Raw genomic sequence first — 27,068 nt, 5'->3', positions numbered from 1 at the left:
ATTACCAAAAAAAAAAAAAAGCTACCAGTATTTCTATCTTTAAATACCAAAACGGTCACAATGCCGAATGCATTGCAGTGTCTGCTACTTTTCCCTATGACATTGAATATGCGTGCCACTTTTGCCTCGCAACTTTCGGCTAATATAAACATGACTTTCTGATAGCAAAACATCACTTTACTTCAGATATGTCTTCCTAAACAGCATATTCGGCGCTGCAAAAAAAGCCTGCTCTCCTGCTAGTCAAAGTAAAAAAATGAAAGTGAGGCGCAGACATTCACAGGTCTAACAGCCTAACTATAGGCTGTATTACCAAAAAAGATTGCACTTTCAGAGGGATAACTTGATGAAATATGACGACAGACATCTAAAGCTCAATTATAATATCTCAATAGAAGCTTTGAATGTAAATATGATGTGACAATACGACGTCTTTCTCCCAGTGTTGGGTTGCAGCTGGAAGGGCATCCGCTGTGTAAAACATGTGCTGGAGAAGTTGGCGGTTCATTCCGCTGTGGCGACCCAGATTGATAAAGGGACTAAGCCGAAAAGAAAATGAATGAATGAATATGACGTCTTATAGGAGAATGGTCACTGCATTGGTACTTCTAGTAGACTTCTGGTATTTCCAGTGTTAAGAATCTTTTTCTTCCCCTATTGTCTACAGAAGAATCAACTGTTGTCTAATGACTTGCCTAATTACCCTAACTTTACCCTAATTAACTTAGTAAAGCCTTTAAATGTCACTTTAAGCTAAACACTAGTGTCTAGAAGAATATCTAGTCTAATATCATGTGCTGTCATCATGGAGAAGACTAAATAAATCAGTCATTAGAGATGAGTTATTTAGAGTTTAGAGTTATTAAAACTATTATGATAAGAAATGTGTTGAGAAAACCTGTTAAACAGCACTTGGATGATATTTTTAAAAGAATTAAAACTACACAATTTTAAACTGTATATAAGTAAAGGTGACAAAGATCAGTGTGAACATTACTCTGAACGTCTACCGATGCTGATGCTGACTGACTGGATCAATAATAAGAGTTGACCTGAGCTCACCTTCAAGGCCTTGTTTCCTTTATTAGTGGTCGTCATGCCACGAGGAACCGCTGCCAAGCCACGCAGATCTGCAAAACACACACACACACACACACACACACACACACACACACACACACACACACACACACACAGCACAGGTCAGAGAAGAGCAAATATCACACACAAAAATATATCTTATCATCACACAAGTCAGCTCATATCCTGATAACTGTATGTCATCTTTTCCACTGATGAGTTTGCTGTCATTTCTTTAATTTGTGTTTCAATTTTTGTCTCAGTGATATTTTTCTAATTAGGAGCAATTATTAAACTGTATTTACACTGGTATAGACACTAAATACTGAAATTCTGGTACTGTCACAAGCCTATTCATACAATATATACAGTTGAAGCCATTAAATTTGAATTCTTTTATATTTTCCCCAATTTCTGATTAACAGAGAGAAGATTTGTTCAGCACACTATTAAACATAATAGTTAATTAATATTAAATTAATAAATACTAACATTACATTTAAACTAAACATTTAAAAGCATAACTAGGGTAATTAGGGTAAAGTTAGGGTAATTAGGCAAGTCATTGTATAACAGTGGTTTGTTCTGGAGACAATCCAACACTAATGTTGCTGTTTAATATTGAGCTTAAAATGGCTTTAAAACCATTAAAAACTGCTTTTACTCTAGCTGAAATAAAGAAAATAAGACTTTCTCCAGAAGAACAAATATTAGAGGAAATACTGTGAAGATTTCCTGAATCTGTTCAACATCATCTGGGAAATATTTGAAGAAGAATTGCACAGGAGAGTGAATAATTTCGGCCCTTAACTGCTTATGGTCACATTGCAGAGACGCGGAATGTGGAATTCTGTGAATCTGCAGGTTTCAGAGCTGCGTTAACAGCAAATGAAAGCAAAACACTGCGGAAATCTCCTTCCACGTGTCAAAGCAACCAAAAAAACGAAAAACACTAGACTAGTGAAAGTGATAACGCTAAACCCACGACTTCCTGTTTCAGACTTCCTCTGCGGTCGAGGCGGTTGAACGCTTAATGTTCTACAACACCTTCTCTGCATCTGAGCATCGCTGGTGCCTGATTGGCTGCTGAGGAGCCAATAAGAGGAAGGAGAAGTGCTGATGGGGAAGTGTGTTTTGGGCTTCGGTCCAGGGGATTTACCAGCGCTGATGATGAAGGGCAACAGACAGAGATCAGACGCTGGAAAAGAGGATCTTACACACACACACACACACACACACACAGCCCCTAAAACAATCACCGTCTGAACCACATTATCAGCAAACACTACTGCAAACACATCAAATTGTTCGCCCAAGTGCTGTTTAGTAGAGAAGTTCATGTCTTCAACACATTTCTAAACAAAATATTTCTAATAACTGATGTCTTTTGTCTTTGTCATGATGACAGCACATAATATTAGACTAGATATTTTTCAAGACACTAGTGTTCAGCTTAAAGTCACATTTAAAGATGCAGCTAGGGTAATTAGGATAAAGTTAGGGTAATTAGGCAAGTCATTGGACAACAGTGGTTTGTTCTGGAGATAGTTGAAAATAATACTTTCTTAAGGAGGCTAATAATATTGAGCTTTTAATTAATAAAAAATTAAAAACTGCTTTTATTCTAGCCGAAATAAAACTAATAAGACTTTCTCCAGAAGAACAAATATTAGAGGAAACACTGTAAACAATTCCTCAATCTGCTCAACATCATCTGGGAATTTTTAAAAAATATATATATAATTTTAATAATATTGTCTTCAACCCTCAAATACAAACGCACACACACACACACATCTACAATGACTCCCATTCAGGCGTTTGAGGGTGTGATAAAGAGTCGTCATTGTTCCTGACACCAGTGGCATCATGGGATACCAGTGTGCGATTGTGCACATTCCTGAACCACAGTCAAGAGAGACAGAATCAAAGTCCTGATCCTGGATCAGACACCAACAGGACAGCAAAATCTCAAAAATATGTGCTCAGTCTATTTCTGTGCCCCATAATATCCGTTTTCTCCCCAATGTTTTTATTTCAAATGTACTGGATTCAAGGTACTGTAACTAAATTTTAATTATAAAAAAAATCATAATCAATCAAAATGTAACAATTTAATCAACTATTATATATTAAATTAGTTTTTCTACTCGTGTTCGAGTAGAAATATGGATTCACTTACTGTTTACTCACTAAAATGATCCTTTAAAAACTGAATTTATGCATTCTCCTTCAGCTTAGTCCCTTCATTCATCAGGGGTTACCACAGCGGAATGAACCACCAACTATTCCAGCATATGTTTTACACAGCGGATGCCCTGTTCTTCCAGATGCAACCCAGTACAGAAAATACACACACACACACACACACACACACACACACACACACACACACACACGCGCACACGCGCACACACACGCACACGCACACGCACACTCATACACTACGACCAGTGTAGTTGATCATTTCCCCTATAGCGCATGTGTTTGGACTGCGGGGGAAACCGGAGCACCCGGAGGAAACCCACACCAACACGGGGAGAACATGCAAACTCCACACAAAAACACCAACTGACCCAGCCGGGACTTGAACCAGAGACTTTCTTGCTGTGAGACCACAGTGTCAACCATTATGCCACCGTGCCGCCCAACTGAATTCATAAAAATATTTTAATTAAATCAAAGAAAAATAATTGAACAAATAAACAATTAACAAATCTTAGCCTTGTCATTAAATAAACCCTGAATAAGGTATTTTAGGCTCCCACAGGTAATGTGCTGTTTATGTAAAGCCGCTGTTAGTGGCTGGTCTGAACACCAGATCGATGCTGCTTCTTCAGGAAAGCCTCTATAATTAGGCTTCATTATTCACGTAATTAAGCTCAAAATAAATAAACCCTGTGCTGACCTGAAGAGGTACTGGTTAACCATCCTGACCAATCCCTTCTTTAACAAACACTTTCCTGGAAGACTGGTGAGAAGATCCTGTCAGTGATGAGAGAGACAGGCGGACAGACAGACCGACAAACAGACAGACAGATGGAGATACAGACGGATAGATAGATAGACATTTACATTTAGTCATTTAGCACACAGATAGATAGACAGACAGGTGGATACAGACAGATGAACAGACAAAAAAACAGAGAGAACGAATGAACCACAGACAGATAGACAGAAAGAAGGAAACAAAGACAGACGGAAAGAGATAGATAGATAGATGATAGATGATAGATGATAGATAGATAGATAGATAGATAGATAGATAGATAGATAGATAGATAGATAGATAGATAGATAGATAGATAGATAGATAGATAGATAGATAGATAGAGACAAAAACAATCAGACAGACAGACAGACATATAGATAGATAAATAGAGACAGATAGAGATACATGCATACAGACAGACAGGTAGAAAGACAGACAGACAGAAGGAACCTCAGAGACAGAAAGAATCAAACAGAAAGACAGACAGACAGACAGACAGACAGACAGATAGATAGATAGATAGACAGATAGACAGATAGATAGACAGACAGACAGACAGACAGACAGACAGACAGACAGACAGACAGAAGGAACAACAGAGACAGAAAGAATCAGACAGACAGGACACAGACTGAGGACTGAATTTCTTTCAACAGTGACTTTCAGTGAGTTTAATAGTGAACTTCACAGCTTGAGAGCGTCAGTGAGATCGGCAAATTCGGCTTTCTAAAATTCATCATTTGAAAAATTAAAAACACATCAAATCATAAATCTCACACAATTTAAGAAATCTTTGAGCTCCATCAAAGGTTGATTTTCCTCAATTCATGGAAACGTCACGTTTTAATTTATTTTTTAATTATGTTTTAGCCATCAAAATGACAGAGCTTAGTATTTACTGTTGCAGTGATGAACAACAGATTATGAGTATATGACTTTTAGAAAAGCACTTTTATACACTTCCTCTTTGCTCCAAATAATAATAATTATAATAGACGTTTACATTATTATTACAAAACTATCTGAACATTTCTATCCACAAGTACATTTAACAAACAAACACACTAATATATATTATACATATATTGGGCCAGTAATTGTAAAGTTATTTCTGGATTTGCTCATTTGACAATAGTTTAAATCATTGAATATCTCCTTCATAAATAATATGAACGGCAGCATTACAGAGAGTTGTGTTTGTGTCAGACAGATGAAACAGATCTGAGACAAAGTTTCTCAGAGGACACACAGGTTAATATAATGACACACACACACACACACACACACACACACACACACACACACACACACACACACACACACACACACACACACACACACTCTGTTTAATATTCATCTGAGACGAGAGGACACCCGCTGCTGGACGCACAAAACACATTAACTCTGATAAAGGACTTACACCGTCCTCTCGCTGCCAATGTGTGTGTGTGTGTGTGTGTGTGTGTGAGAGAGGAAGAGGACGGCTGCTGTTGCCGTGGTAATAAAAGATTCTTCCTCACTGACCCAAAGACAGTCACAACAGAGACAGAAAGTTTATAATATCAGAACCATCATCACCACACACAGGACATGCTCACACACTAGAGCTGCACGATATTGGAAATCGAGCTTTGCGATATTTTTTATTGTGTGATTTATATATATATTGCGATATTAATCCAATTTCACACAATGACTTAATATCTCTATTAGGAAGGAATGTGTAATGTTTGATGGATTGGAATGGTTCTGCAGTGGGAGTGCATCTCCATAAAATCAGATAAACCATCTTTAACATTTTTGGGGTCCCCAGACAGGTTTTTGTCGTGGTCTACGCTTGCCGAGCGAATCTGTATTTGTATGTGTTGAGTATTTTAATGCACGTGTTTAGTTAGAGATGGATGAATTAATGATTATGGGTAGGTAGGTAGCACAATCGCCTCAGAGCAAGAAGGTCGCTGGTTGGATTCTCGGGTGGGTCAGTTGGCATTTCTGTGTGGAGTTTGCATGTTGGCGTGGGTTTTCTCCAGGCGCTCCGGTTTCCCCCACAGTCCAAACACATGCGCTATAGGGGAACTGATCAACTACACTGACCGTAGTGTATGAGTGTGAAAGAGTGTGTATGGGTGTTTTCCAGTGTTGGGTTGTAGCTGGAAGGGCATCTGCTGTGTAAAACATGCTGGAATAGTTGGCGGTTCATTCAGCTGTGGTGAGCCCTGTTAATAAAGGGACTAAGCCAAAAAGAAAATGCATGAATGAGTGAAATATGACTTCTTTCATGATTTCACACAGGAACACCAACGCCTGCTGCATGACATCACTTTGTTGCAGAGACGCTATTGGTTAAATGCCGGCAAAGTAGAAGACGTAAACCGCTTGAAGCGGAAAGTGCGTTCTGGAGGTATTATAAAGTTGATGACGACAACAATGTCAAAGCAAACTGTGAGATATGTGAACTTGGCATTGCCTGCCGGATATTTTAAGTTGAGGTGCTGTTTGCTTTTATAATATATTTAGTCATTTATTACTTGACAGTTCAAGCTCCTACACAGAAGTGCTCTGTTTGTTAAAAGAGTTGTTGAATGGTAAAATAAGATGAATAAAATAAAAAATAAGGAACATCTGAATCTGTTTCTCGGCTCTTCTTTCTTTTTTTATGTATTATAGAAGTATCGGATCAGGTTTCAGTATCGAATATCAAATGACTCGAGGGCAAAAAAACCTGATTAGGACATCCCTAATAACAACCTATAAATACAGTCAAGACAAAATTACATTTGAAGAGTTCGCCCTTAGCTGATGAATGATTATAAAGCGTGTTTGGCATGCTGTCCCAAGAGAGAGCCCTGAGCTTGTGAGATCCTCGAGCCAGGGGTTCCCCCCCGTTGCAGGGCGAGAGGGCAGTCTGAGTTCAGGTGGGTCTCAAGAACTCCCCTGCTTGATAACGGTAAATGTAGATCATGAATAGCTGATGCTGATGCTGAATTCAACGCTTGTCTATGATGTCGATTTGGTTTTGTCAGTTTACTTATGTTACATGTTTTTGGTCTGTGGGAAGAAACCAGAGAGCCCGGGGAAAACCCACGCAAACATGGGGGGAACATGCAAACTCCACACAGAAATGCCGACTTGGCCAGGTAAGATCAGAGTCAGTGACATTCTTGCTGTGAGGCAATAAGGCTAACCATTGGGCCTCCGTGCTGCCCTAACAAGGAAAGGGGAGGAGTAGGAGTGGAAGGGGGATTCTTCAAGACGAAGATGGCTAAGGTAACATACTCTGGTTATTTATAGTGATTTAGGAATCATCTCATTGGTGAATCATGGGTTAGCTCAGGGGTGTCAAACTCAATTCCTGGAGGGCCGAAGCCTGCACAGTTTAGTTCCAACCCTGCTCCAACACACTTACCTGTAGGTTTCAAACAAGCCTGAAGGACTCAATTAGTTTGATCAGGTGTGTTTAATTAGGGTTGGAACTAAACTGCAGAGCTGCGGCTCTTTTGGAACTGAGTTTGACACCTGTGGGTTAGCTGATTAGGACCAGCTGCTATCAATCATAAGCGTGTGCTCCTCTCGAAATTAGTTTAGAAATAAACTTCACAAAGAGTTTTATCGTTTCCCGAGTCTAACAGTATTCCAGTATAGTAACTGAATGATAAAAATAAATCAAATCAATCATAGTTATGGTCACAAATGGCACAATATCTTGTACTTGAATGCTTTTAAAATCATTATACAATCACAATAGCCTACTGGTTAAGTGCACCATAGTGCGAGTTAGTGGGAGTTTGATTCCCGCCTCGAGGTCCCATGCCCATCCTTTCCCTCTCTTTGCTCCCAATGCTTGTCTGTCTGTCTGTCCTTCACTATCCTGTCCCAATAAAAGAAGCAAAACCCCTAAAAAAGTTTTATATACAAAAAAAAAAACACATGCAATTGATAAATATAATACAAACGCAATATTGCATATGTCCTGCGATGTGACTATTGCGAATGATCACATCGCGATATCAATGTTGAAATGATATATTGTGCAGCCCTATTACACACACATACAAACAAAACGCTGCCTTGTGTTGCTTTATATATATATACAAATATATATCAGTCCTCTATAAAGCATATTTACAAACAATCCGGTTAAAAGCTAAATTATTAGCCGTCCTGTGAAATTGTAATTACTTTTCAAATATTTTCCGTGTTGTTTAACAGCACTTTGTCACAGTATTTCCTCTTGCATGTTTTTTCTAGAGAAAGTGTTACATTTTGGCAGCAATAAATGTAGTTTTAATAAAAAATAAATAAACAAATTGAAGCTCAATATTATTAGAACAAACCACTCCTGCCTAATTACCCTTAATTGTTTAATGACCCTAATAATTAAGCCTTTAAATGTCACTTTAAGCTGAATACTAGTATCTCAAAAAATATCTAGACAAATGTGGTGTGCTGTCATCATGGCAAAGATATCATTTTATTCAAAAAGGTGCACGTGTATGCGTATATATTTGTGTATGTATATGTGTGTTTATGTGCATGTGTATATGTGTGTGTATGTATTTGATGTAAAGGTGTATGTGTGTGTGTGTATGTAAATGCATGTGTATATCTGTCTGTCTGTATGTATATGTGTGTGTGCATGTGTATGTCTGTATATTTGTGTATGTATTTGCATGTGTGTATGTGCATGTGTATGTCTGTATATTTGTGTATGTATTTGCGTGTGTGTATGTGCATGTGTGTGCGAGAGAATGAGTAGAGAGAGGCAGAGGGTGTTTGCGGAGCTCTCGGTCAAAACTGCCTCCTCGACACATTTGCGGATCTGAGCGGAGGGCGGCGGGATTGGGGTCGAGAAAAGAACTGAACTCAGCAGCCGACACCAGAAAACCTGCAATTACAAAAAGTTGTGCTGCGAGAGCTGGAGTGCAAATACAGCTGATTTACTGCAGCACTGAACACTTACTGCACCCTCTACAATACACCCCTTTAAACATCACTGCTCTGTGACACGACATCTGCTCTATTTCTATATAATATCAACAGTTAAGCCAGAAATTATTAATACACCGGGCAGATTTGGTGTAAATGTAAATAAAAGCAGAGAAATATTTTATTTTTTCCACAATGATGCTTTTGACATCGTCTTGCTATCTTTTCCCAAGCCCAGTACTGGGAAACACCCATACACACTCATTCACACACACACTCTTACACTACGGCCAGTGTAGTTGATCAGTTCCCCTATAGCGTGTGTGTTTGGACTGTGGGGGAAACCAGAGGAAACCCACGCCAACACGAGGAGAGCATGCAAACTCCACACAGAAACACACACTGACCTAGCCTCCAGACTTAAACCAGCGACCTTCTTGCTGTGAGCCCACAGTGCTGACCACTAAGCCACCGTCTTTTGTGTTATTATTATCAGAAAGTAAACCCATAAATCTAAGACCCTTTTTGTTACTTAAAATAAGATTTAGATTAAATAAAATACATTTACAGTTAAAAATAAATGATTTAGTGTATAGTGTGTGTGTGTATGAATGTGTAGTGTGTGTGTGTGTGTGTGTGTGTGTGTGTGTGTGTGTGTGTGTGTAGCAGCAGCAGCTCCTGGTGGTTCTGTAAGTGGGTCTCTGCCTCTCTGACCTACTTCAGCCGGAGCTCAGTGTGAATGTTCTGCTCTGGACTGTAATGGATCTGATGTGGGTGGAGCTAACGTGTGGGAGTGGCAGATGAGGGTGTGGTCATGGGTCAGATGACTGCAGCCAGTGGGAGATTCGAGGAAACTCATCCACAGGTGAGCACAGGTGTGTGTGTGACCTTTCCTGGAAGTGCAGTTTTAGGATTGTTAATCCTGCGTAAACACTGAGACTGTCTTCAGTTCCTAGAACCGACACGTCAGACACACTCACTCACACACACTTTTAAAGTGATTAATCTGAATGTAAAACAACAACAGAAAACACTTCTTATCTCTGTTTAATATCCCCACCCGACTGAAAAAAATATCTGTTTTTAAAATTGTAAATACGGACTTATTGTACATCATATAGTATAAAATTTTTATTCCATTATGTATTTATTATTTGTTAAATAATTTAATAATTTCTTTATATTTTGTTTACTTTTCATTTACAAACCAGAACCGCTTTTGTTCTTATTTTAATAATTGATTTAAATGCTGACTTTAAAAATCTGTGTAATTCTGATTCATATATTTAGGCTGTAATATAAAGCAAAACAGGGACAATAAAAATAAAATTAGAACCTGAACAAAATAAAAAAATAAAGTAAAAAAAAAAATGTAATTATTATATACACTACCGGTCAAAAGTTTGGGGTCAGTTTATTTATTTATTTATTTTCTTAAAGAAAATTATTCTGTTCATCAAGGCGGCATTTATTAAATGTAAAAGAATTGTTACATTGTTAAATATTTATTAAAATTTTAAATAACTGCTTTCTTTTTGCATATAGTTTAAAATAATATTATTACCCCAGTCATTATTATCAATATTAGAGTGATTTGTGAAGGATCAGGTGACTCTGAAACTGGACTAATGAAGCTGAAAATTAATCTTTAAATCACTGGAATAAATGATTAAATTAAATGATAAACTACTTTTGAACAGTTATTTTATAGTGCAAAAATATTTCACAATTTTACTATTATGCTGCATATTTTATGAAATAAATGCAGCCTTGTTGAGCAAGAGAAGCTTATTTTAAAACATTTTAAAATCTTACTGACCCCAAACTTTTGACCGGTAGTGTATATTTATTTATTATCGTTTATGTAATACACATACAGTTGAAGTCTGAATTATTAGCCCTCCTGTTTTTTTTTTTTCTTCCCTAATTTCTGTTTAGTGGAGAGCAGATTTCTTCAACACATCTCTAATCATAACAGTGTTCATAACTCATCTCTAATAACTGATTTATTTTCTCTTTGTCATGATGACAGTAAATAATATTAGACTAGATATTCTTCAAGACACTTCTATACAGTTTAAAGAGACATTTAAAAGGCTTCACTAGGGTAATTAGGGTAACTAGGCAGGTTAGGGAAATTAGGCAAATTATTGTATAGTGATGTTTGTTCTGGAGACTATCAAAAAAAAAAAATAGCTTAAAGGGACTAATAATATTGACCTTAAAATGGTGTTTAAAAAATTAAAAACTTTCTCCAGAAGAAAAAATATTATCAGACATACTGTGAACATTTCCTCAATCTGTTCAACATCATTTGGGAAATATTTAAAAAATAAAATAAAATTCAAAGGGGGGAGAATAATTCTGACTTCAACTCTACATAAAACAAAGCTTTTTTTGCATATATTTAAATGCATTGATAATTTAAATCACATTTGTATGTAGCAGATTTATTTAAAATCTAAATATAAATAAACATTTTCTGAAATAGATGCATGCATGTATTTATATATACATGATAAATATACAGCACATACACATATAACCTTTTATTTTCGATGTGAATAATCGTGATTAGTCTTTCCCCAGCACAAAAAAAATGTAATCTGTACAATATGCAAATTTAAAATATCAAAAGAAAATAACTCATTCATTCATTGTTCTTTGGCTTAGTCTATATTTCACAGGTTGCCACAGCCAATGAACCGCCAACTATTCCAACATATGTTTACACAGTGTTAAACACCTATACACACTCATTCACACATACACTCATACACTACGGCCAGTGTAGTTGATCAGTTCCCCTATAGCGCATGTGTTTGGACTGTGGGGGAAACCGGAGCACCCGGAGAAAACCCACACCAACACCGGGAGAACATGCAAACTCCACACAGAAACACCAACTGACCTAGCAAGGACCAGTGACCTTCTTGGTAGGCCACAGTCGACACCATTGAGCTACAATAATTTAAAATTTTAATAAATAAATTCTAATATTAATAGTATTCTGTATATACATATTACTTGTACATATGTTATTATTTACATATACAATTTGTATTATTTTATTTCTTCGTATACGGGCTCTATCTTTGTCTTGTTTTATTTTCTGCAGGCACTTGCATTCTACTTTTTTATCCTTGTTTTGCGCAACTGAACACATCGTGAAGAAACGCTTTTAGAAAGGCACTTGCTCAAAGTATAAAGTCAAATTTATGACGAGCAAACACTCGTGCCAATTTCACTAAAATCAAATCCTTCTGAAAGGTATTAAAATAAAAGAGAGCACAAAAAAAGGAGAATAAAATCAAAGATAAGCCTCGACTGCTGAATGTGAGGAGACAGACAGAAGTGTGTGAGCGACGGGAAAACTCAAAGGTGCAATTAGACGAGTGAAAGAGGAGCGAGCGGCGCTGGAGGACAGACACAGGTAGAGTTAACAGTGTGTGAGAGAGAAATCTCCTCAGCGCAGCACAAAAACTGCTCCGTCAGGAAGGCCCGTTTTTTATAGTAAGGGCTTTTTCCAGCAGAGAGACTCGTGGGTTAATGTGCTTCTGGGAGGCGCACACAGATAAACTTAACTAAATCTTATTTCTCCTCCTGCTCTGTCACGGGTCAGCACAAACATCAATAACACACACACACACAGAGAGAGAGAGAGAGAGAGAGAGACCAATAAAAACATCAGTGATGCACCTGCAAACACACACACACACAAACACACACACACACACACCTAGATTATCTTAAATGAATCATTGAAAATATACTGATTTTTATTGTTTTTTATTACTGTTTTATCCCAAAATGTTGATTATTTAGTTAGTTTATTCTTATTTATTATTATTTTTATAGTCATAAATGAATAAATTGATATAAATAATACATTTATTGAATAATAATGTGATAAATGGAATAATTATATAGGCTATGTTAAAATACAATCTGATATATTGAATAATAATAAATTAATAATATGATATATTATTTATATTTGTATTAAATTATTATGTGTATACTTTTTTTACTACTACTGTTTATTGGGTTTTTTATTATATATATTGTCTTATTTTTATGTAAACTTTAGAACTGCTTTGGCAATAACAAACAGTGTGTGTGTGTGTGTGTGTGTGTGTGTGTGTGTGTGTGTGTGTGTGTGTGTGTGTGTGTGTGTGTGTGTGTGCGTGTGTGTGTGTGTTTGGTCATGTGATGCAGGTCTGAGCAAATGACATGAGGAAAACAGAGAAAACTCACTGATCAATGTAGGAATCAATCACATTCGAACACACACACACACACACACATGAAGGACAATGAATGAATGAATGAACAACTGCATCCAAAATAAAAGTTTGTCTTGACATATTTGCATACATATGTAAACATTTGCTGGAATAGTTGGTGGTTCATTCTACTGTGGTGACCCCTGATAGAAAAAGGACTAAACCAAATGGAAAAATGAATGAAAATTAATGAATTTTGATAAACAGGAAAAATCAACAGAAACATGAGAAACATAAATTTTAGGGTTTTTTTTGTTTGTTTTGTTTTGTTTTTACAATAGCTGGTTTGAATTGAAATGTATTGTTTTTCTATTTCTAAAGCTGTTCGGTGACCAAACTTGTATTTTAAATGGATGTAACTGATTATAATTTTGTTTTATTAAATGCACCAAAACATATTGTCTAAATTCACTGACAAGGGGATAACCATTCATTTTCCAAAGGCGGTGTACTCATTTATGCTGAGCACTGTTATATAATTATATTTTATCTAGTGAAAAAAGTTTTTTTGTTTTTCTGTTTGGCCTAGAATAAAATCAGCTTTTTAATTAAATTAAATCTATTTTAAGGTCAATATTATTAGCCCCCTTAAGCAATATTTAATTTGGATTGTCTACAGAACAAACCACTGTTATAAAATGACTTGACCAGAGTGACTGGGGTCCGGGCAGGGACCACTTGTACTTTTACGGGACACATGTTAACATACATCACAAACTACTTAAACAATTATTCAAAGTTTTTTAATGCATTACTCTGCAGTCTTCATAAAGAATATCAATAAATAAATTAAAATCAAAATAATCTTCCATGTTAATTATTTGACAGGAAACTTTGTATTAGGATAACACATTTTAACATTCAACTACACCACGGCACATTTCAGCACCTGCAAACTTTAACAGTTGCAGCTGAAGCCAAATTTTTTGCCATTCTGTTCATTCAAAATAATGTTTCCCAAGTGATCTTTAACAAACCAAGTAAATTTACACAATTTTTCCAATAAAACATCAATAATTCTTCGTAATTCGTCATAATAAGTCTTATTTCTTATAGTTTGTCTTGAATAAATGCAGTTCTTATTTTTTTCGACTATTTTAAGGTCAGGATTATTAGCATCGTTAAGAAATATTAACGGTATATTTTTAATTATCTACAACAAACCAGTTATACAATAGCTTGACTAATTATCCTAACTTTCCTATTTAAATAACCTAGTTAAGTCTTTAAATGACACTTTAATCTGAACACAGCTATCTTGCTAAATAACTAGTAAAATATAATGCACTAACAGTCACCATGGGAAACTATGAAACTATTATGAAACTATTATGTTTGTAAACGTGTTGTAAATAAATCCTGTGTTGAAGACTCGTGCTTTATGACACGACATAAATGAATGAAGGCAAAACTAAACGAGTTGAATATGACTTTTACATGAGCGGGACTGTAAACTAGGTTTTATCAACGTCTTGCATCTGTTCTCCAGTACTTGCTGACTATTTGTAAATTCAAGACTGTGTTTCCTAATGTAAAACGATGTACACTCAGTTTCTGATGAATAATAGCCTCATGCAGAGATGAGGACTTCATCTATTGAAAGTTTTAAAATCGCAGAAGACTAGTGTAATCAACAGTGGCCATTTTGATGACAACACAAAAAATAACTGAAGTTGAATTATGTTTTTTGTTAACTGTGTCAATTTGAGGCTTAACTTCTGACAAATGTGGAAAACTGATGCGCACAGCACCGTCACTGACAAAAGTCAAGGGAAAGCGAGTATATAACTTGTCTAATTACCCTAGTGAAGCCTTTAAATGTCACTTTAAGCTGAGTATCTTGATGAATATCCAGTCTAATATTATGTGCTGTCATCATGACAAAAAGAAAAGAATCAATATCTTTCATTACAAATGAGTTATTAAAACTAATATGTTTAGAAACGTGCTGAAAAAAATAATTAAAAAATACATTTTCCATAAGCAGGCAAATTATGAACCGTTTACATTGCTTTTCCCCATGCATCAGACAAACTGGCATAACATGCAAATAAAAAAAGGAGAAGATGAGAAGAAGATCACTGACTGAAGCATCTTATCAACAACACAACATGATCATAATCTGCCTGTGAAGCAATAAAAAACACGACAAGCAGAATCATGTGTTTTTCTCATCTTTATAGTTATTCATCTGCTTAATTCTCCACATTAAAGCGATCGTTCACCCAAAAATCAACATTAATTTATTATTTACTTAACTGATTCCAGACCTTTACACTGCAAAATGCTTTCCTTACTCAGAGTTTCTGTCTTGTTTCTAGTCCAAATATCTTCAAATTCTTAACGCATTTTTTCAGACAAGTACGAAATATTGTCTCGTTTTCAGAAATAATGAGTCAAAATTAAGTGAGAAAAATGATGTAAATTCAAAGCAAAAACTAGATAACATTTATTCCCCCACTGGCAGATTAGTTCACTCACTTTATTTTGACTCACAAGACAGTATTTTATACTTGTCTAGAAAAGGCTTCTTGATATAATTATTTTAAGATATTTAGACTAGAAACAAGGCTAAAACTCTGAGTAAGAAAAGCTTTTTGCAGTGTACAAGTTTCCCTATTCTTTTGAACACGGCATCCACTATGTAAAACATATGTTGGATAAGTTGGCGGTTCATTCCGCTGTGGCGACCCCTGATAAATGAAGGGACTTAGCTGAAAAAATAAATAATAATCCAAAAATGCACATATAAATAGGTGGTTAGAAACAGCTATATTATGAAAAACAAATATTATTGAGGTCAGTGGTTACAGGTTTCCAACATCCTTCAAAATATCTTCTTTAAAGTTCAACAGAATAAAGGTTTGGAACAAATACTAAATGGTGATTAAATGACGACAGCATTTTCATTTTAGGGTGAACTATCCCTTTAATGATGACCAGGATCATCACCGTCACTCATAATGTCAATCAAACCAGACACCTGGCCCAAAAAAAGTGCATCTCTTAAAAAGCCGTCTTTCTCCTTCCCCGTCTCCATTTCACTCTTTCGGAGGCTCATTTTTTTGGGCGTGTGGAGATTGCAAGAGCGAGCAACACTTCAACACTGCGGGTAAAAACTGCAGCAAAGCGCAGCCGAGATGATGCAACTGGAAGACATCGTCCTGCGCGCAACTCCAGGCAGAGCCCGACGCCATCAACCACTGCACAAAAACTCACAAACCCTCACTGCGGCACACCGTTTCCAAGAAAACACCACAGCAGTGCTCAAAACTTCATCTGGAGACACCGTAAAACACACAACAATCACACACCTGAGAGACTCAACGATGACCTGACAACAGTGTTGAGTGTTGAAGGGTTAGTTCACACACTCATTTTCATGTACTCAATATTTACTCTCCTTAAAGTTGAGTTTCTTTCTTCTGCTGAACACAAAAGAAGATGCTTTGAAGAATGCTGAAAGCCTGTAGATTGACTTCAATTGTAGGACAAACAAATAGCATTGAAGTCAATGGTTTCAGGCTCTAGCATTCTTCAAAATTTCTTCTTTTGTGTTCAACACACTAAAGAAACTCATAAAGGTTTGGAACAAGCACTAAAGGCTGAGTAAATGATGACAGAATATTCAGTTTTGGGTGAACCGACCCCTTACATTTCAGCATTTTGACCTGCTGGAGCAGAAAACAGGTGAGAAATCCCACAGGTGCTGATCTGACCAGCACACACACACTCACACACACACACACACACACTACAAGCATTCAGATGATCACACACATGCTGTTGTGTAGGGTAGTGATTGTGTGTGTGAATCTTGCGGTGTGTGTGTGTGTGTGTGTGTCTTTAAAACTATGCCACTGTTCTGAGGCGCTGCGTTACTATACTTGAGCTCTATCTTACAGCGGATTTCATCATTGCTCAAAGAGGCCATGAAAAAAATAGACTTCATTGATCTACACACACCTCCCCTGAAACACACACACACACACACACACACACACACACACACACACACACACCCTCTTTTTTACATTAACTCAATCTGTAGGAACTTAAGGTTTGTGTGCGGAGCTCTTGGATTAAAAACACACAACGACCTCAAATAACCTTCATGTGTGTGTGGTAATGACCGCTGCGTGCGTGCACACACACACACACACACACACACACACACACACACACACATACAAATGAATTTAGTGGGTTAATGATCAGCATGCATTACCTGCTCATACACACACACAGAAGCATAAATGTAGTGTTAATGATCAGTGTGTGTGTGTGTGTGTTTACGCTACATTACCTGCTCATACACAAGCATGAGTCTAGTGTTGATGTTTGTTTGTGCGCACACACAAAACACACACACACTAACGCTCACTCACATCTCAGTGTCTTTCCTGGAGTTTCATCAACCCTCCACCGAATACACGTGCTCACACACACACACTTGGTCTCTCACAAACATACACACACACACACACACACGGTCTCTCTCACAAACATACACAGACACACACACACACACACACACACACACACATTGTCTTTCTCACAAACATACACAGACACACACTTGTCAAGACTAATGTGTGTGATTTCATTTAACAAACACAAGCAAACTGTTGATGCTCTTTGCTAGAATGTGAGTGTGTGTGTGAACGTGTGTGTTTATATATGAGTGTGTGTCTGCATATATATACACACAATACACACACAAATGTATGTATACACACACACACACACGTGTGTGTGTGTATATATATATGTGTGTTTATGAGCGAGTCAGTGTGTGTGAGTAAAGTGCGTGTGGTGTGTGAGAGTCACCGATTCCCCCACAGAAGGTAATAAATCTCAGACTCATCTCCTGCACTGAATACTGAACAATGTTCATTTGTCCTCATAAGGCAGAGCGAGAGATATTTATTAAACACACACACACACACACACACACACAGAGAGAGAGAGAGTTTGTGAAGGACACCTGTCCTCCAAACACTCATCACTCAAAGCGACAACTTCCTGTTAAAAATACCCTTCCCTAATAAATTAAGGATGTTTGGACAAAATAGGACAAATTCAGATGAAACGGACTTCCTGTTGAGAAGCAGAACACAATGAATCTCACCAAAACCCCTCAGATAAAAAAAAAGCCGCAGATCACAAGGACATACAGATGCAATCAGGATTTTTCGCACACCTTCAATTTTTTTTTCTTTATTAAATATTTCTCAAATGATGTTGAACAGACTCAGGAAATGTTCACAGTATGTGTGATAATGTTTGTTCTTCTGGAGAAAATCTTACTTGTTTTATTTTGGCTAGAATAAAAACAGTTTTTAATTGTTTTAAAGCCATATTAAGGTTAATATTATTCGCCCCTTTAAGCTATTTTTTTCCAATAGTCTCCAGAACAAACATCACTATGACTTGCCTAATTTACTGTCATCATGGCAAAGAGAAAGGAAATCAGCTATTAGAAAGAGTTACAAAACTATAATGATTAGAAATGTATTGAAAAGATCTTCTCAACATTAAACAGAAATAGGGGAAAAAATAAACGGGGGCGAATAATTCAGTGGGTTTAATGATTCTGACTTTGACTGTTTATGATATTAAAAACACATTTAAACACATAAACAGTGTTGAGCATAGAGGAGTTCACAGCTCAAAGAGAAAGAGACAGAGCGATAGATAGAAAGACTGCAGCTCTACTTTATTCTTCTCTAACACACACACACACACACACACACAAATGCGCTACACAGAGCAAAAACGCAGCTCTAATTTATACTCTAACCACACACACACACAGAAATAGAGAGCAGCTCTACTTTATTCATATCTAACACACACACACACACACACACACACACACACACACACACACACAGAGGGAGAATGTAGCTCTAATTTATTTTTCTTTAACACACACACACACACAAATGCGCTACACACAATCAAAGAGCGAAAACGCAGCTCTACTTTATCCATCTCTAACACACACATACACAGAGTGAGAGAGAAAGAGAGAGCAGCTCTACTTTATTCTTTTCTAACACACACACACACGCGCGCACACACATATACAAATGTATACTCTTACAAACACATAGATAGAAAAAGAGAGATTGCAGCTCTATTTTGTTCTTCCTAAACACAAATGCTCACACACACACACACACACACATACTAACACACACACAAACACACACTAACACACACACACACACACACGAACAGAGAGAGAGAAAAGAAGCAGCTCTACTTGATTCATTTCTAACACACATACACAGAAAGAGGGAATGCAGCTCTACTTCTCAGTTCTCTAACACACACACACACACACACACACACACACAAGTATGCAAAAACATACACACAGAAAGCTAAGAGAGAGACAGAGAGAGAGAAAAGCTCTATTTTATTCTTCTTAAATACAACTGCTCACACACACACACACACACACACACACAGAGAGAGAGAGAACGCAGCTCTACTTTATTCTTCTTTTATTCTCTCTCTCTCTCTCACACACACACCAACTCATCTCCTATGTAGTCACATCACTCTGAATAAGAGGAAGAGTGTGTTTCAACTGGCAGAAGAGCAGAAAAACTACCTGTTCAGTTAAAAAGCAGAAGAAAAGAGGAAGAAGAGAAACTGCAATCTGTTGCAAAACCCTTACTGTAAATGCAAACCACTGCGTTTCTGTAGGTGACGCAACTCTCGCATCTGAAAAGTTGCAAGAGCAGCATGGAGCCTCGCTGCGGCTCATCAGCATTTAAAACATTTACACCTTTATTTAAGAGTAACCCGAGGCCAGACCTTCATCATCATCCTCATCCTCATCAGACGTCTTCGCCTCGCTCTCACAGCACAAAGATCACCAATAACCAGCGCAAACACCATCTGTCAAGCGAGAGGCTGCTTTTCTGGTTGTCTCAGCGCTTTCAGAGAATGCCTTAAAGACAAAAACCCCTCTCCTGCTCACCGCAGCTTCATCATGCGCTCGACCATCAGCAGATTTGAGTCGTCAGCGCTCCATCTTCAGCAGAAAGTACAGTGCTGATCAGATTACACCTCTCCACCGCAGCCTTTCACACACTAATTGCCCCAATATCACAATTAGCTGGAACTGTTACTGGGAGATTTCCGGTTAATGATGTAAACGGCCTCTTAAAAGGCTCTAAATGGATTTACATGGTTACATGTGGATGTCACAGAGAAAAGAAACGGACTTCGTTGTGCTTGGCATGGTATTGATCTGAGCATCGTGGCTTGATATGCAAATGACCCCAACACACATCTACCATGTCAGAAGTGTGTGTTTGTTACACCTGTCAGAGATATTCACACACTGAATTAAATAATAGGGTTAAACATATAGAAGAAAGGAGATGTGAATTATGGAAAGATAATACAGCAACATTGATATTCCATAAAACAAGCATGTTAGAATATATTTAAAATGCAAGAAAAATGCTAATAAATAATCATTAAAAAATCATGGTTAAATGCATTTGAAACTACAGCAATATTGATATTCCACAAATCAAGCATGCTAGAATGTATTAAAATATGGCCAGAAAAAAACTTTTAAAAAATGAAAAATTGGGTTAAAATGTAGCAAAAATTACGAATTAAAATATAAAAACGAAAAAAGTAGCAAATGATACAGAATTACTATTTTTTTTATTTATTTGTTTATTTTTTACATTATCTTATTCTTTTTTTTATGTTAAAACTATTTTAAAAATACCAAAGAAAAATCCATAATAAATAATCTGCAAAAAATCCAAGTTAAATGCATCAAAATCTGATTAGGAAAAACGGACTATGTTGTGTTTAGCATGGTATTGATTTGAGCACTGTGGCTTGACATGCAAATGACCCCAACACACATCTACCATGTCAGAAGTGTGTGTTTGTTACACCTGTCGGAGCTACTCACACACTGAATTAAATAATAAGGTAAAAATGTAGAAAATAGAGGATGTGGAATATGGAAAAGATGATACAGCAACATTGATATTCCACAAAACAAGCATGCTAAAATGTATTTAAATGTTTAGAAAAAAAATAGAATGTAGCAACAAATATTAATTAAAAAAATTGTAAAAAATAAAAAAACTAATGTAGCAAATGATACAGCATTGCTGTTTTTTATTACTTTGTTTATTTTTTTACATTTTATCTTAATTATCTTATAAAATGCAAGAAAAATGCTAAATAAATAATCATTAAAAAATCATGGTTAAATGCATTTGATAGTACAGCAATATTGATACTCCACAAAACAAGCATGCTAGAATGCATTAAAATATGGCCAGAAAAAAAACCTCAAACACTTTGTTAAAAACAAAAAACAATAAAGCAGATTACACAGACTTACTATTATTTTAATTAATTTATTTTGTATATTTTATCTTAATTATCTTTTTTTTTTTTTACCTAAAATGATTAGGAAATACCATAGGTAAAATGCTAAATAAATACTAATAAAAAAAATCAAGGTTAAATGCATCAAAATATGATTAGGAAAAAACGGACTATGTTGTGTTTAGCATGGTATTGATCTCAGGATCGTGGGTTGACAGACATGCAAATGACCCCAACACATATCAGAAGTGTGTGTTTATTACACCTGTCAGAGCTATTTACACACTGAATTAAAAAATAAGGTAAATATGTAGAAAAAAGGGGACGTGGAATGTGATAAAGATAACACAGCAATATTAATATTCCACAAAACAAGCATGCTTTTTTATTAAAATATGGTCAGAAAAATAATTAAAAATGAAAATTTAGATAAATGTAGCAAAAATATTTTTAATTAATTTGTTTATTTTTTTACATTTTATCTTATTAATCTTTTTTATTTACACTAAATTATTGAAAATGCTAAATAATATTTTTTTTTAAATCAAGGTTAAATGCATCAAAATATGATAAGAAAAAAATGTTTTAGAAATGTTTAGTCAGGATAAAATGTATAAACGTATAGCAGTAAAATTAAATATAGCAATAAACAAAATATATCATCATTGAAGCCTAAAACTGCACAAATGCGAGGAGTTAAGATGCAAAATAAAACTATATTTTGTGTAATATCAAGTGAAAATGCACCAAAGTGATCAGAACCAAGATAATATGCAGCAAGATGTGATACAGAATAGTCATTTATTTTATTTCATTGCATTTTCTTTGTTTAAATTTTTTACATTCGTTGTAAAATGTAGAATTATATGACAGGAAAAATGCAACAACTAAAAAGAAACGAACAAAAAAATAGTTTTAAATATGAAAAATTACAAAAATATCTTCCATGTAAATCAGGAAAAAATGAAAACAATATAATGCAACAAAAAACAGGTTCAAATATAGCATGAATTAAAATATATGAATAAGCCTGATGATAAGATGCAACAGTGCAAAGGATTAAAGACGCAAGCAGAAACATAAAAAAGACAATATCAACTTAAAATGCATCAAAATATGATATAAAAAAATAAATAGTCATTAAAAATCTAACATTAATGAGTCGCCATTGATCTTGATTTTGCAAAATAAATCAAGTCAGCATCTAATGGGCAAAAATGCTGATGATTAGGATCAAGACTGATGCACAGAAATGCTGTCTAGACTGAAGCATCAATTTACCACCTTCATAACGTCATTAAAACAGCCTAAACACACACACACGCGCGCGCGGCAGATTCCGACCATAATCATTACCACTGATCACATCTATAGTGTACATAAAACTTCCAACAACGCATAAAGATCAATTATGAGCTGAACGGAATCACGTGCGGCTTTGTATCGCCGTTATTTATGTCTCCGCTGATGCGAGACCGTGACTGATGCTCCGTGCCTAGAAAGCTGCCCGGTTCCGCGCGCTCCGATGTGCCGTGTTGCCATGACGCCCCGGTGCCCGGGCTCACGTCAAACAAACACCGGCGATTGATGAATCAGCATCTTCCCGATCCGCTAAACCGACCATCAACACCGCAGATCTGATGATTTGAGCAGAATCCGCCGTAACGGAATTCACCTGTCAATCACCGGAGGATGCGCGCCAAACACTCCGGTAAACTAGTTCACCGACACACACAATACAACCGACAGCAAAACAAGCATAGTACTTTCTGTACTTTCAATCAGCGTTTATATATAAGCTGTATTATTGTCTCTCTAACCCTAGTGTGCTCCCTACCTAGGGCTCGTTAAACCGTCCACAGCGAGATTCCCGCTGAAATGGTGATGATCTGAGGTAAACTAAACACCATCGCTATTCAGGTATTTGTCAAAAGTACTACGAGAATACCATCGCGGAATCACAGTACTTTCGCTGAGGGTGTAAACCTGTGGGTAACCCCCGCGGAAAACACTTAGAAGCGAGTAAATAAAGAGAAACGCACCTCGAACCCGGTGATCCGCTTCCCGCGCCGTCGGTTCTGATGAAGCAGCAGTTCAACCGTTCAGATCCGCGGAGCCGCGTGTGTGTGTGTATATGTGTGTGTGTTGCTGTGTAACCTCTGCCTGACTAGAGGAGACACATACACACACTCTAAATATAACACACACACACACACACTCACCGAATCCCGCTGTTTCTGCAAAAGTGTCAAAGCGAAAGCGACGATCAGAGCCGGCGAATGATCACAAATGAGGGTGTGTGAGTGTGTATCGATGAGCCCTTTGTCTGCTCGCTGTCATCATGGCTGTATGTGTGTGTGGCGAATGACCCGATCGTGATGATTCAGCACGGCGAGCCCTTTAAAACGCGCGTCCCGCTTTAACGCGCGTCACCAGACAGACTAGAAGCGCGCGTGTATATATAAATACAAATATGTAAATATTTTTAAATTTAGTTATACATTTATCGACTATTTATATTACAAAGTATCATCAGTAGATTTGATTATTTATTAATGTGTTATTTATGTAATAATAATGTTTCAAATAGTGAAATATAGACAGCTTAACTATATTGTAAAATTGCATAACTATAAATAGGCTACATGAAGCGCACACACACACACCCACCATATTTGAGACATATTTCTAAATATAGATTTAAATGATATTCCCTTGTCAGCTCATCCCCAGGGCTTCTTTTATTAAGTGGCACTGTTATCTCATAATAAAGTGGCATATATTTGTAAATGGTTCAAGCACTAAAATAAGAAACTGACATCTATCTACACACACACACACACACACACACACACACTCACGCAGGCACGCGCCTACTCGTGCACACTCAGCAAAACACAGGAGCGCGCGACTCGAGCGCGTGTCCGGCGCCGTCATGAACTCACCGAGCGCGTCCCGGGCAGCAGTGACGGTCACCGGTGGCGAAAGAGCGGATCTGCGGGAGTTTGTCGCTGTTTTCGGTGAATTTGTGACCGTGTTGATCCTCTTTCTCTCGCGCTGAAGCCAGACGTCATATGATTTGGTTTGGTCACGTGGTTTCATTCATGAAGGATCCACGCAGCGGCAGCGCGACTCTTAAAGAGACACGCGCTCAATAAAAGCGGAGCTATAAACCCGGTGATTAACCGAAAACAAAATATTACCGTTAATAAAGCACGACATCTTCAGAAACAGTGCTGGAAATAAAGAGTATGCTGAATATATTTGTTTTTATATTAATGCACACTAAGGATGATTTCAGACACGTGCACGAGCAGAAGCTGTTGCTATGGTTACAGGCGAAACTTGTGTTCGCGCGCGTCTCCTTTCAAACAAAAGTGCGCAGCTTCAGTGAGTTCGAGATATTCAGGATAAATAAACAAATATGAGTGAGTAAATAGACAGTCAATACAACCATTCTAGTGGCTCTGGAAACATTCTCTCAGTGTACGAGTAAACTTTTTTCTAGATTGTTCAGATAAAGTTGTGAAAGTGTCATTTACATGTAATAAAAGACTGTCTGGTGTTTTTATGAAAACTAAATTTGGACAGTTTCATTCATTCATTTTCTTTTCAACTTATTAATCAGGGGTCGCCACAGTGGAATGAACCGCCAACTCATCCAGCATACGTTTCATGCAGCGGATGCCCTTCCAGCTGCAACCCATTACAGGGAAACACCCATATACTTCTATTCACACACATACACTACTGCCAATTTAGCGCATGTGTTTGGACTGTGGGGGAAACCGGAGCACCCAGAGGAATCCCACGCCAACACGGGGAGAACATGCAAACTCCGTGGAGTTTGCATGTTCTCCCCGTGTTGGTGTGGGTTTCCTTCGGGTGCTCTGGTGATGAACTGAGGAGCGAATGTTGGTTTGGGTGTGAACTGCCCCTTTAATGAAACTTCTGGAGATGTTTGGTGAGCTGAATCGTCCTACATGAGGAATACATGTCTGTAACGCTGTGCTCTTCAGCTCCTCCAGAGATCAGCTGCCTCAGCTCTTCCTGAACAGAGGTGCAGATGTGGAGGAACACACACACACACACACACACACTTATCTGACCACACTCGCACTGATTAAAGACCATCAACAGACATCTGCTCCAGGATCTGTCTCAAGTATTCATTAGGCGCGCACAAACACACACACACGCTCACTCAGGTAACAGACACATACACACATTTACACACATGCACAAACTTACACATAAATACACACATGTATTCACACTCACTCACACACACACTCACACACACACACACACACACACACACACATTCACACAGAGATATATACACACACACACATGCATGAATACACACACACACATTCACACACAGGCATAAACTCACACATACATACGTACCATACACAAATACACATATGCACACACTCACACTTACACACAGACATACACACACACACTCACATAAACATACAGACACACATGCACACACTCACTCACATTTACACACACACACACAGACACACTCGCGCACACACTCACTCACACATACAGACACACATACACACACTCACACTTACTTACACACACACACTTACACACACACACATACACAAACACACACACACTTATACTCACTCCCACATACATACAGAAACACATGCACACACGCACAGAAATACACACTCTCACACACACATGCACACACTTACACACACACACACACACACTTATACTCACTCCCACATGCACACTAACTCACACATACAGGCACACCTAATGCACATAAACACACACACACACAGAGACATACATACACTCACAAATACACATTTACACATACACATAAATGCACACACAGACATACACACAGGCACAGGCGCGCGCACAAACACACACACACACACACACACACACACACACACACACACACACACGTTGCAGATGTATTTCAGCTCTTTATTCCAGCTGTTCTGATATTATCCCAGAGAGTGACGGGAAGCAGAAGTGTGTGTGTGTGTGTGTGTGTGTTTGCGCAGATATGTTTTATCGGTGCTCTACAGCTGCCGGCGACTGGAGAAAGAGGAAGAGCAGATCTGGGTCTGACGGTTCCTCTGAAAACCACAGAGAACCAGCTTCAGCTTCAGTTCACAACACCACTGCAGATCTGATGGAGAACACCGGCCTCAGGTCACCACACACACACACACACACACACACACACATATATATATATATATATATATATAGAGAGAGAGAGAGAGAGAGAGAGAGAGACACATATACACAAACAAACTTACACACTCTTACACACATATACATACACAGACACACACATGCACACACACACACACACACACACACACACACACACACACAAATACATG

General features: G+C 37.4%; 1 protein-coding gene across 3 annotated transcripts in view; it reads right to left on the bottom strand.

Moving 5' to 3' along the window:
- The window catches only part of mafgb (v-maf avian musculoaponeurotic fibrosarcoma oncogene homolog Gb), a 36,065-nt gene extending 11,315 nt beyond the window's left edge, over window positions 1-24,750 (bottom strand). Inside the window, exons 1-3 of one of the 3 annotated variants that reach the window (XM_009306341.5) lie at window positions 24,615-24,750; window positions 23,712-23,906; window positions 1,063-1,130 (exon numbers count right to left, since the gene is read on the bottom strand). In XM_009306341.5, the coding sequence (XP_009304616.1) occupies window positions 1,063-1,098 (36 nt within the window). In that variant the 5' untranslated portion in view covers window positions 1,099-1,130; window positions 23,712-23,906; window positions 24,615-24,750. 3 annotated transcript variants of the gene reach the window in all.
- Between the last annotated feature and the right edge of the window lie 2,318 nt (window positions 24,751-27,068).

The sequence above is a fragment of the Danio rerio genome, chromosome 11, assembly GCF_049306965.1.
Source record: "Danio rerio strain Tuebingen ecotype United States chromosome 11, GRCz12tu, whole genome shotgun sequence".
Classification (NCBI taxonomy): Eukaryota; Metazoa; Chordata; class Actinopteri; order Cypriniformes; family Danionidae; genus Danio; species Danio rerio.
This window is presented reverse-complemented; position numbering and strand designations above follow the sequence as displayed.